The sequence below is a fragment of the Dermochelys coriacea genome, chromosome 13, assembly GCF_009764565.3.
Source record: "Dermochelys coriacea isolate rDerCor1 chromosome 13, rDerCor1.pri.v4, whole genome shotgun sequence".
NCBI classification, from domain to species: Eukaryota; Metazoa; Chordata; order Testudines; family Dermochelyidae; genus Dermochelys; species Dermochelys coriacea.
In genome coordinates, this window is record NC_050080.1 from 36,912,589 (window position 1) to 36,925,117 (window position 12,529).

Here is a 12,529-nt window from a genome sequence, read left to right on the forward strand (position 1 = left end):
TCCATGGGTCTATGACAATTACCTACCTACTCTATCCAAAGCAGACTAATCTATCCAGAGGAGTTCTGCTTTTAGCATGACATGAACAAATTTGGATTAGCTGCAGGGAAGTTCATACAGTTATGACATGATTCCATGAGCAGTTACTACCTGGTGTAATGTTTCCCACTATAAGTAGTCACAATGATGTAAATGCCACTAATTGAAACAGTATTGCTTGTGCCCTCCTTTGAGAATAAGATCTGAAACCAACAGATTTCTTTCATTGGATCATGCTCATGAGTTTGCAATATGAAGCCCTTAATCTAGTTTCACACTGGTGTAATTTAGGGTATATCTATACTTGGAGCTAGGGGTGTTATTACCAGCTCATGTAGACATGCCTGTGTTCACAGTCATTGAGATAGTGTGCTAAAAATAGTAGTTCAGCCATAGTAGCACAGGCAGTGGCAAGCGGCAGTACCATGAGCTCATCACTTTGATTTACAAACCCACTCAGACACCATTGGCATATGCTCGAGGCAGGTGTCTGTACCTCTGCTCCTCCAGCTCCAAGTATAGATATAGCCTTAAAAGAGAATTTGCCTCAGTAGAGCTGAATCTCACTGACATGGAAGCTGTTCTGTACCACTTTAGCCATATAAAAAGAGCCTAAAAATGGATATAAATGACATTCACACCCATTTCAAGGCTCTGGGACACGGACAGAACCACATGAATTGGTCTTAATGTGAATGAGAATTAGGTCCAGGAACAAGACAAAAGTTTCCATTGAAAAACCTAATGCTGCAGACTTTTACAACTGAATCAGAGAGAAACAGTGGGAGTACACAGGTGTGAAATTCCCTGGTGTGCAGAATGCAGTGGTTCCAGCATAATCGCTCCCCAAGTTTTATGTAAAAAGTCTGAAGTAGACCACAGAAATCAGCACGTTCTTCCTGCAGTGAACTGAGCAGAAGGAGCTGAAGGTAGGGGGAACTTATTTTGGATCTGACTATATTTTGATTAGCATTTACATTTGCATGGGCTGAAAACATAACTTAGGGCATGTTGCTTTTGCCCTTGTGACTTGAACTATCTCAATATAGAAACCCGGGGGAGATTCTCATTTCTAACAAAGAATTTTCACCTGCTGACTATCAGCCCTTTAATACTTCTTTTTCTTGCTTTCCCAAAGAAATTTAAAACTGCAATTAAATAGGTGCCTATCCTCAGATGTGTCTGACTCTACCCATCCCCAGGGCTCCATATACTAATGTAAAATCTTCCAAAAGATTGGGAAATTATGTAATTAGGCTGCAACTTCTTTGGGGAAGGGTTGACTTTTTATTCAGGGTTTATCCAGAGCATAGCGCAATGGGGTCCTAATCCATGACTGGGGCTCCTAGGTATTACCTCAATTCAAATAAATAAATAAAGAAAATATGTCCAACAAGTAATGCAAACAAGAACATATCACTCTAATGAATCAGACACAGATAATTCTGTATCTGGCAAAGTCTAGCAATTGTAAAGGGATAGACCGGTACCTTACAGTTAAGTTGAAGGCAAAGGGGAGTTTGTATGAAGTTATCTTATATTTTTTCTAGAAAGGGATTGGGTAGAATTAACACTAATGAAGTGTTTTCTCTCCTTTTATGTATTATTTTCAATTCCCTTTAACTAAGCAAACAGTAATTTCCGGAGATCTCAGACACTGAATTAGGTCATTGCTCATAACATTTTAATTTTGCCTGATCATATCATAAACACAGAATTTCCTGATTCTGTAATTTTAGTGGTGTTTAGCAATCTGATAGGATTGTCTGCTTTATCAGACATTTACCCAGGGCTCAATTTTGCAAAGGCATACGTGAATGAGATTCCTCATGTGGCAAAGTTTGCTAGATTGTAGCAGTTGGCTTTAAGTGATACCATTTCGATGTTATTTTTTTTCCTGAAATCCAAAGTGTCCAGGCTGTAGTCTCTGCAGCCCCTGTATTCATGCAGCCTTTAGAATGGAGGGTCTTGAGAACCAACCAAAGGGACTGGATTGATAGTTTTGGAAGTGGGTGCATGAAACGAACTCTTTGTCTGTCCTTCTATATAGACATAGCCCTCATCTGTGCAGTTTGGTCAGTCATATCATTGGCAAAAAGAAAAGGAGTACTTGTGGCACCTTAGAGACTAACAAATTTATTAGAGCATAAGCTTTCGTGAGCTACAGCTCACTTCATCGGATGAATGATGAAGTGAGCTGTAGCTCACGAAAGCTTATGCTCTAATAAATTTGTTAGTCTCTAAGGTGCCACAAGTACTCCTTTTCTTTTTGCGAATACAGACTAACACGGCTGCTACTCTGAAACCTGTCATATCATTGGGTTTCTGCAGAGGTGTATACTCTTATATACATAGGGTATATTCAGGGGCTGTTCTGTGCTTAGATTACGGTGACTCATGAGACCCAGAATCTCTTCCTGTACCTCCACAGACTAGCTGTGTGACCTTGGTGGAGAATCTCTTCTTGCCTCCCTGTGCCCCATTTTTCCATCTGCAAAATTGGGGTAAATACTGACTTGCCGCAGCCAGAGGTTGTAAGACTGGCACAATTGATGTTAGTTATTCAGAGGTCCTTGGGTGAATGGCGCTATGTAAATGGTAGGGGACATATTGTGATAGATTCACATTGAATGGGACCTTGTTCCATAAATGATCACGTTGGTTTCTGTGCCCTGGTCTACACTAGGCATTGAGGTTGAATTTAGCAGTGTTAAATCGATGTAACCCTGCACCCATCCACATGACGAAGCCCTTTTTTTCAACTTAAAGGGCTCTTAAAATCAATTTCCTTACTCCACCACCGACAAGGGGATTAGCACTGAAATTGGTTTTGCTGGGTTGAATTTGGGGTACTGTGGACACAATTAGATGGTATTGGCCTCCGGGAGCTATCCCAGAGTGCTCCATTGTGACCGCTCTGGACAGCACTCTCAACTCAGATGCACTGACCAGGTAGACAGGAAAAGGCCCGCGAACTTTTGAATTTCAATTTCCTGTTTGGCCAGTGTGGCAAGCTGCAGGTGACCATGCAGAGCTCATCAGCAGAGGTGACCATGATGGAGTCCCAGAATCGCAAAACAGCTCCAGCATGGACTGAACGGGAGGTACGGGATCTGATTGCTGTATGGGGAGAGGAATCTGTGCTATCAGAATTACGTTCCAGTTTTCAAAATGCCAAAACATTTGTGAAAATCTCCTAGGGCATGAAGGACAGAGGCCATAACAGGGACCCAAAGCAGTGCCGCGTGAAACTTAAGGAGCTGAGGCAAGCCTACCAGAAAACCAGAGGGGCGAACGGCTGCTCCGGGTCAGAGCCCCAAACATGCCACTTCTATGATGAGCTGCATGCCATTTTAGGGGGTTCAGCCACCACTACCCCAGCCATGTTGTTTGACTCCTTCAATGGAGGCAACAAAGAAGCAGGTTTTGGGGACGAGGAAGACGATGATGAGGAGGCTGTAGATAGCTCACAGCAAACAAGCGGAGAAACTGGTTTTCCTGACAGCAAGGAACTGTTTCTCACCCAGGACCTGGAGCCAGTACCCCCCGGACCCACCCAAGGCTGCCTCCCGGACCCACAAGGTGGAGAAGGGACCTCTGGTAAGTGTACCTTTTAAAATACTATACAAGGTTTAAAAGCCAGCATGTTTAATGATTAATTTGCCCTGGCATTTGTGGCTCTCCTGGATGTACTCCCAAAGCCTTTGCAAAAGGTTTCCATCCACCATGGTAGGACACTTTACCACTCCAGGCCAGTAGCACGTACTCAGGAATCATTGTAGAACAAAGCATTGCAGTGTATGTTTGCTGGCGTTCAAACAACATCCGTTCTTTATCTCTGTGTGTTATCCTCAGGAGAGTGATATCATTCATGGTCACCTGGTTGAAATAGGGTGCGTTTCGTAAGGGGACATTCAGAGGTGCCCGTTCCTGCTGGGCTGTTTGCCTATGGCTGAACAGAAATGTTCCCCACTGTTAGCCACGTGGGGGGGGAGAGGCAAAATGTGACCTTGTAACGAAAGCACACGTGCTATGTATGTAATGTTAATAGCAAGGTTTACCGTGAAAGAGTGTACCCACTGTTCTATAAAAATGTGTCTTTTTAAATACCACTGTCCCTTTTTTTTTCTCCACCAGCTGCATGTGTTTCAAGGATCACAGGATCTTCTCCTTCCCAGAGGCTAGAGAAGATTAGAAGGCGAAAAAAACGCATTCGCAATGAAATGTTCTCTGAGCTCATGCTGTCCTCCCACACTGACAGAGCACAGATGAATGCATGGAGGCAGACAATGTCAGAGTGCAGGAAAGCACAAAATGACCGGGAGGAGAGGTGACAGGCTGAAGAGAGTAAGTGGTGGGCTGAAGAGAGGGCTGAAGCTGAAAGGTGGCAGCAGGGTGATGAGAGAAGGCAGGATGCAATGCTGAGGCTGCTGGAGGATCAAACTAATATGCTCCAGCATATGGTTGAGCTGCAGAAAAGGCAGCAGGAGCACAGACTGCCGCTACAGCCCCTGTGTAACCAACCGCCCTCCTCCCCAAGTTCCATAGCCTCCTCACCCAAACGCCCAAGAATGCGGTAGGGGGGGCCTCTGGCCACCCAGCCACTCCACCCCAGAGGATTGCCCAAGTAACAGAAGGCTGGCATTCAATAAGTTTTAAACTTTTAAAGTGCTGTGTGGCCTTGTCCTTCCCTCCTCCACCACCCCTCCTGGGCTACCTTGGTAATTATCCTCCTATTTGTGTGATGAATTAATAAAGAATGCATGAATGTGAAGCAACAATGACTTTATTGCCTCTGCAAGTGGTGATCGAAGGGAGAGGGGGAGGGTGGTTATCTTACAGGGAAGTAGAGTGAACCAAGGGGCGGGGGATTTCATCAAGGAGAAACAAACAGAACTTTCACACCGTAGCCTGGCCAGTCATGAAACTGGTTTTCAAAGCTTCTCTGATGTGCACCACACCGTCCTGTGCTCTTCTAACCGCCCTGGTGTCTGGCTGTGCGTAACCAGCAGCCAGACGATTTGCCTCAACCTCCCACCCCACCATAAACATCTCCCCCTTACTCTCACAGATATTGCGGTGCGCACAGCAAGCAGTAATAACAGTGGGAATATTGGTTTCGCTAAGGTCTAACCGAGTCAGTAAACTGCACCAGCACGCTTTTAAACATCCAAATGCACATTCTACCACCATTCTGCACTTGCTCAGCCTGTAGTTGAACAGCTCCTGACTACTCTCCAGGCTGCCTGTGTATGGCTTCATGAGTCATGCCATTAAGCGTTAGGCTGGGTCCCCAAGGATAACTATAGGCATTTCAACATCCCCAACGGTTATTTTCTGGTCTAGGAATAAAGTCCCTTCTTGCAGCTTTTGAAACAGACCAGAGTTCCTGAAGATGCGAGCGTCATGTACCTTTCCCGGCCATCCCACGTTGATGTTGGTGAAACGTACCTTGTGATCCACCAGTGCTTGCAGCACTATTGAAAAGTACCCCTTGTGGTTTATGCACTCGCTGGCTTGGTGCTCCGGTGCCAAGATAGGGATATGGGTTCCGTCTATGGCCCCATCACATTTAGGAAATCCCATTGCAGCAAAGCCATCCACTATGACCTGCACATTTCCCAGGGTCATGACCCTTGATATCAGCAGATCTTTGATTGCGTTGGCTACTTGCATCACAGCAGCCCCCACAGTAGATTTGCCCACTCCAAATTGATTCCCAACTGACCGGTAGCTGTTTGGCATTGCAAGCTTCCACAGGGCTATTGCCACTTGCTTCTCAACTGTGAGGGCTGCTCTCATTTTGGTATTCTTGCCCCTCAGGGCAGGGGAAAGCAAGTCACAAAGTTCCATGAAAGTGCCCTTACGCATGTGAAAGTTTTGCAGCCACTGGGAATTGTCCCAGACCTGCAAGACTATGCAGTCCCACCAGTCTGTGCTTCTTTCCTGAGCCCAGAATCGGCTTTCCACCGCATGAACCTGCCCCATTAGCACATGATGCCCACATTGGCAGGGCCCATGCTTTGAGAGAAGTCTGTGTCCATGTCCTCATCACTCTCGTCACCGCGCTGCTGTTGCCTAATTGCCCGGTTTCACTTTGCCAGGTTCTGGTGCTGCATATACTGCTGGATAATGTGTGTGGTGTTTAATGTGCTCCTAATTGCCAAAATGATCTGAGCGGGCTCCATGCTTGTCATGGTATGGCGTCTGCACAGAAAAAAGGCACGGAACGATTGTCTGCTGTTGCCCTGATGGAGGGAGGGGCGATTGACAACATGGCTTACAGGGTTGGCTTATAGGGAATCAAAATCAACAAAGGGCGTGGCTTTGCAAGAAACTGAATGGCCGCCTCAAGGATAGAATTCAAAACCTCAAGGAAAGAACTCAAAACTGAGTTTAGCAGGCCATCAATTTCACAGAGGGAGGGAGGGAGGAGAAAATGCATACAAAACAAATATGGTCTATTTCTTGTTTTGAGCCACTTCATCTATCTTTATACATCATGCTGGCAGCAGACTGTGCAGTATGACCGCTAGCCATCGTCACCTCCTGGGTGCTCAGCAGAAGACAGTGCAGTATGACTACTGGCCATCGTCTTCTGCTGGCTGCAAATTAAAAGACAGTGCACTGCCAATAGGACTCAATCGCCATGAGACGAAACAAGGGAAATGACCTGGCTGAGTCACTCCTATGTTTGCCCAGGCGCCCGGTTAAAAGAGCACCCAGGACTACGCTGACGATGGCTACCAGTCATACGGCACTGTCTGCTGCCAAAAGACAATAAACTGCTGCTGTGTAGCAATGCAGTATCATGTCCGCCAGCACCCAGGAGACATACAGTGACGGTTAGCTGAGCAGGCTCCATGCTTGCCATGGTATGACGTCTGCACAGGTACTCAAGAAAAAAGGTGCAAAACGATTGTCTGCCCTTGCTTTTACAGAGGGAGGGAGGGAACAGGGGCCTGACGATATGTACCTAGAACCACCCGCGACAATGTTTTAGCCCCATTAAGCACTGGGATTTCTATCCAGAATTCAAATGGGCGGTGGAGACTGCAGGAACTGTGGGATAGTTACCCACAGTGCAAAGCTCCGGAAGTCGACTGTTGCCTCGGTACTGTGGACACAGTCTGCCGACTACATCCACTTAGCGCATTTGTGTGGGGACACACACACTCGACTGTATAAAAACGCTTTCTAAAAAACCGACTCTATGAATTCGACCTAATTTCGTAATGTAGACATACCCTGTGGAATTGCTCAGGAAACAATTCAAATGCTAATCAGTAAGGGCTCAAAGAACTGGCTAGCTATTGATCATTATTGTTATTAGAAATAAATAGAAGAACAATGCCTTCTCTCTTTTTTCATAGCTGTCCTAAAATAAAATCATAGTTTTCAAAATTAGGTTTAATCCTAAATCAGTCCAAAAATTCAAAATCTCAATTTTATTTTTGTGAAACAAAATATTCTGAAATACTGTATCTGAATAAAGTAAAATTGTTGTTTTTAATAAGCTTAAAATATTTCATTTTGACTCTATAAATTTGATTATATTATTGTTGAAATGATAACCATGAAGCAATATTATTCTACGATATCAATTTTCCATAGACGAGTTAGATAAAATCTAAATATTTAGATTTTTTTTAATCATCATTTTCTTATGGAAAACATTCCTATGGAAATTTTCAACCAGCAGTTTTTTTTTTAACTTCCCTCTGTTTGTCTGCAAACAGTTGTTACATTTCCTCATATCCCTATAGACACATATTCTGGTCTTTGTAAATTTCTTCATACTTTAGATTTTTAATTCCCTTCCCCCACTAAAAAGAATCAGACTTTTCACCACTCTTTTGTACTGTCTCCAGTTTTCTATTACCCTTTTCTTACAATTTAAAAAAAATCAAAATGGGCTTTGATATATATATATATTACGAAACCCTAATCTGTTCCTTTTGAATTGGAATTATCAACAGTTATTTAGGAATCAATTTGATTCAATAATAATAATGTCACTTTGCATTTCCATAACAACAGTAATCTGAGGATCTCAAAGTGTTCTACAAATATTAATTATTTTAGCCTCACAATTCCACTAAGGGATAAACAAAACTTATCATCCCTTTCTATAGCTGGAGAAATTAAGGCACAAAAAGGAGGAGAGGCATGCCCATCTTCTCTAACTTTTCTGTGTAAAGCCCTCAAGTGCTTTAAAATTGCAGCTGGTCATGGTGGACAGAAAGTTAGCTTTTTAAAGCATCTCAATATTATTATTTGGCAATCACTGAACAGGGCAGAAAACTTTGTGCCAGTCTGATGGGACTCTAGGGGGAAAATACGTAGCTTGTGCAAATCAGCATGAATTCATGTACTTCAAAGAAGTTTTGGTGATCTACACTAACTCAGGATCCTTATAGTGTGCTGATTAGAACATAGTGTAGTCAATGTGTTCCTGATGAATTTATAACAATAAGAGATTGTGTGTCCTTATTGCAGAAGGGGAAATGGTGGGATGGTTAAAAGAATTTGAAAGAGGATAAAATTTTAAAAGATTGGTGAAATCTATCCATCTATCCACTGATCAATTGGGCTACCTACCTATTAGTCTATCTCTCTTTCTATAGATCTATCTGTGAGTCATTCTATCCAACTGAGGGGCCTGTTTCAGGTAGTTCTGATTTTTTCAACAGCAATTACAAATTTTGGGGATGTTTCTTTTCCTTGAGACATTTTCTTTCATTTCCTGACCACAGCTAGAATGATCACACACCAATTAACCCAGATTGGCATCTCAGGGAAATTTGCCCTAAGAAGACGGGAGAAGATGCCCCTATAATTTTGAGGATGATTTTCAACGTCTCATGGGGAAGTTACTCACCAAAGTCCAGATCCTTAAAGGTATTTAGGTTCCTAACTCCAATAGAAATCAAAGGGAGTGAGACACTGAAATATCTTTGAGGACATGGGCCCCAACTCCCATAAAATGTCCACTGGAGAATGTGTGCTTTGAATATTTCTTCTTATTTCCTGCAGTGGGTCATTTCTTCAGATGATATCTAGGAATGTATTGTCTCCCACAGATGAAATATGCAGAGGACTTAAGAAGGGGGAACCTCACCATGGTGACTGAATTCATTCTACTAGGATTGTACAACCACCGTGAGCTGGAGGTGCCTCTGTTTTCCATCTATCTGTTAATTTATACCATTACCCTGACGGGGAAAATCCTCACCATCCTCATTACCATGGACACAGCTCTTCACACCCCCATGTATTTCTTTCTCCAGGTCTTATCCTTCCTGGAGATCTGCTACACCTCAGTCACTGTCCCCAAGATGCTGGTGAACTTCCTCTCAGAGGACAGGAGCATTTCCTACATGGGCTGTGTTGCCCAAATTTACTTCCTTGGAATCTCTGAGTGCTTTCTTCTGGCCGACATGGCATATGACCACTATGTGGCCATATGCAACCCATTGAGGTACAGGCTCATCATGAAGAGGGTCTGCCTTTCCTTGACAGTTCTCTCATGGTTCAGTGGTAATGTGGTATCCCTAGTGCAGACAGCCTGGGTTTTCAACTTGCCATTTTGTGGGTACAATCAGATTAACTATTTCTTCTGTGACATTCCCCCATTGATTAAGCTTTCTTGCACTGACACCTCTTCATATGAAATGCAGTTGTTTACAGCTACTGTACTGGTCAACTTCACTCTATTTTTTCTCATCCTTGTGTCCTACACCTTTATTATCTCCACCATCTTAAAGATGGTTTTGACTGATGGAAGACACAAAGCTTTCTCCACCTGCTCCTCACTCCTCATTGTGGTGACATTGTACTATGGGAGCAGTGGCCTGATTTATTTAAGACCCAAGTCCATTAATTCACTGGACAGCAACAAAGTTCTGGCTCTGATGTATACAACCATCACCCCCTACTTGAACCCTATAGTCTTCAGCCTGAGTGTTGCTGGAACAAAATGCCCAAGGCAGGCAACAGCTGGATTTGTTGTCCGGTGTGTGTCGCCCAATAATCAGAACGGAGTGGAGAAGTAGAAAAGTTTATTTGAAGCTTCAAGCGGTACAGGGAAACAACAATCTCAAATCCTGCACACCAGTGCAAGCAGTTACACATATTTTATACACTCATTCTTTAGCATGCTTATCCAATAGCAAGCTGTCCTAAGTATCCATATAGCCAATCCGGTATACCAGCCAGTTCCCCTTTTTCCTTTTATCATCTATTCCCCCATATATGGAGTTGTTTGTTCAGCACTATCTAACATTCCTGTCCTGCTTGACCTAATCTTGCTACAGCCAGTCTGTGCCTGCAATACACTGTTGCAAATTTCTCAGCCTGAAGGCTGTGAGTATCTCCGGGCAGAAAAGGGAAGGGGGGGCTATCTGGGCCTAGAGCGAGGGGGCTTCATTGACACTTGTGGTCTTCCATCCCCTTGAGTTACCTAGTGGCCATGCCCGGTGTCCCCAACATGAAGAACAATGAGGTGAAAGGGGCTGTGCAGAGATTGTTATGGGATGGGCTGAAAAGAAAAATATTTTCTCAAAGAAAATAATTGGGATACAGGTCTTGTTCTGAGATCAGTTATCCAATTGTACAAATCTGGAGTAGTTCCTTTGATGTCAATGCCATTCAGTGCTACAGTTGAAGTAGTGTCCAAAAACTGCAAAATGAAACACACAAAAATGTTCAAGACATTTTGTCAAAAAAAAAAAATTGGGGGAGAGGTTGAAATTAGAAATTTTGGCCAAAAAAGTAATTAAAGTTTCAGAAATGTTGATCATATATATTTCTGCTTGAAACACACAGAGAAAAATCACAAAAACTCATCTACTTTTAATGTGAATATGCATGGATTTTTTTCTTCTCAACTCAAAATCACAATGAAATATGTTGTTTAAAAAGCTAATTTTGGAAAACAGTGTTCATGTGCTGCAAGCTAACCATTTTGAGAATGATTTTGAACAAAATTTCACTAAAACTGTAGAAAATGAGCATGAATAATAAACAATAAAGTACAACAGAAAATTTCACTAAAAAGACAAAAATAATTCCATTTGAAGTTACTAAATGAAAACTAACTTCATTTGTTTTGTAATTTTTTCACCATTTCAACTAAACTCAGAGCAGAAAATGAATTGAGAAAATAAGAGTCCTTTAGCACCGAGAAGATATTCACAAGCCCTTCAGAAAAATATGTCTAATTTCATTGCAAATACAATTTCTCCATCAAGACTTTTCTCAGTGCCACTTTCACGTCCTGGTTCTTCAAGGTGTAGCTCAAAGGGTTCAGCATGAGGGTGACTGTGTTGTAAAGCACAGACAACACCCTGTCATTATTCAGCAGATACCTGGAGATGAGCCCAACATAGGTGTCACAGAACAGGAGGAGGACAGTCAAGTGAGACATATAGGTGGAAAAAGTTTCAGAGTCCACTTGGTAGAGCATATCTCAGGATGGTGGAGATGTTCTACACATATGTCATAAATATAAAGGGAAGGGTAACCACCTTTCCATATACAGTGCTACAAAATCCCTCCTGGCCAGAGGCAAAAAAGTATTTTGTCTCTCTGTGTGATACCTTTTCTCGGAACAGATCGAGAATGCAAGCCTTCCAACTCCTGTAAAGTTAGTAAGTAATCTAGCTAGAAAATGCATGAGCTTTTCTTTTGTTTAATGGTTTGTAAAATTTGCTGTGCTGGAGGGAATGTGTATTCCTATTTTGTGTCTTTTTGTAACTGAAGATTTTACCTAGAGGGATTATCTATGTTTTGAATCTGATTACCCTGTAAGGTATTTACCATCCTGATTTTACAGAGGTGATTCTTTTACTTTTTCTTTAATTAAAATTCTTCTTTTAAGAACCTGATTGATTTTTCATTGTTCTTAAGATCCAAGGGTTTGGGTGTGTGTTCACCTGTCTCTATTGGTGAGGACATTATTATCAAGCCTTCCCCAGGAAAGGGAGTGTAGGGCTTGGGGGGATATTTTGGGGGAAGATGTCTCCAAGTGGTCTCTTTCCCTGTTCTTTGTTTAAATCGCTTGGTGATGGCAGCACACTGTTCAAGAACAAGGCAAAGCTTGTACCTTGGGGAAGGTTTTAACCTAAGCTGGTAAGAATAAGCTTAAGGAGTCTTCCTCAGTCTTTCATGCAGGTCCGCACATCTGTACTCTAGAGTTCAGAGTCAAAGTTCAGCCACCAGGTTAGCCTTGACAGTATCGTGACAGTATCGGGGATACTGTTCCTGATAGCTTGTAGTCCATCTTTGTGTGGAATGTTGGTGTCACGGCTAACCTGGTGGCTGAACTTTGTGACTTTGTCCTCACCCATAACTATTTCACATTTGGGGACAATGTATACCTTCAAATCAGCGGCACTGCGATGGGTACCCGCATGACCCCACAGGATGCCAACATTTTTATGGCTGACTTAGAACAACGCTTCCTCAGCTCTCGTCCCCTAATGCCCCT

At 42.9% G+C, this 12,529-nt stretch overlaps 1 protein-coding gene across 1 annotated transcript; it reads left to right on the forward strand.

The window, feature by feature from the left end:
- The first annotated feature begins 9,122 nt into the window (after positions 1 to 9,122).
- Positions 9,123 to 10,612, forward strand: LOC119841639 (olfactory receptor 10A7-like). The gene is made up of 2 exons (XM_038369188.1): positions 9,123 to 10,004; positions 10,535 to 10,612. Exons 1-2 carry the CDS (start codon positions 9,123 to 9,125, stop codon positions 10,610 to 10,612), a joined length of 960 nt encoding a protein of 319 aa, XP_038225116.1.
- Positions 10,613 to 12,529: the final 1,917 nt, after the last annotated feature.

Coding starts and splice junctions, on each gene's coding strand:
- LOC119841639 (XM_038369188.1), top strand. CDS start 9,123: ATGAAATATGCAGAGGACTTAAGAAGGGGGAACCTCACCATGGTGACT. Junction 10,005..10,534: donor CTATAGTCTTCAGCCTGAGT/GTTGCTGGAACA, acceptor CCCAACATGAAG/AACAATGAGGTGAAAGGGGC.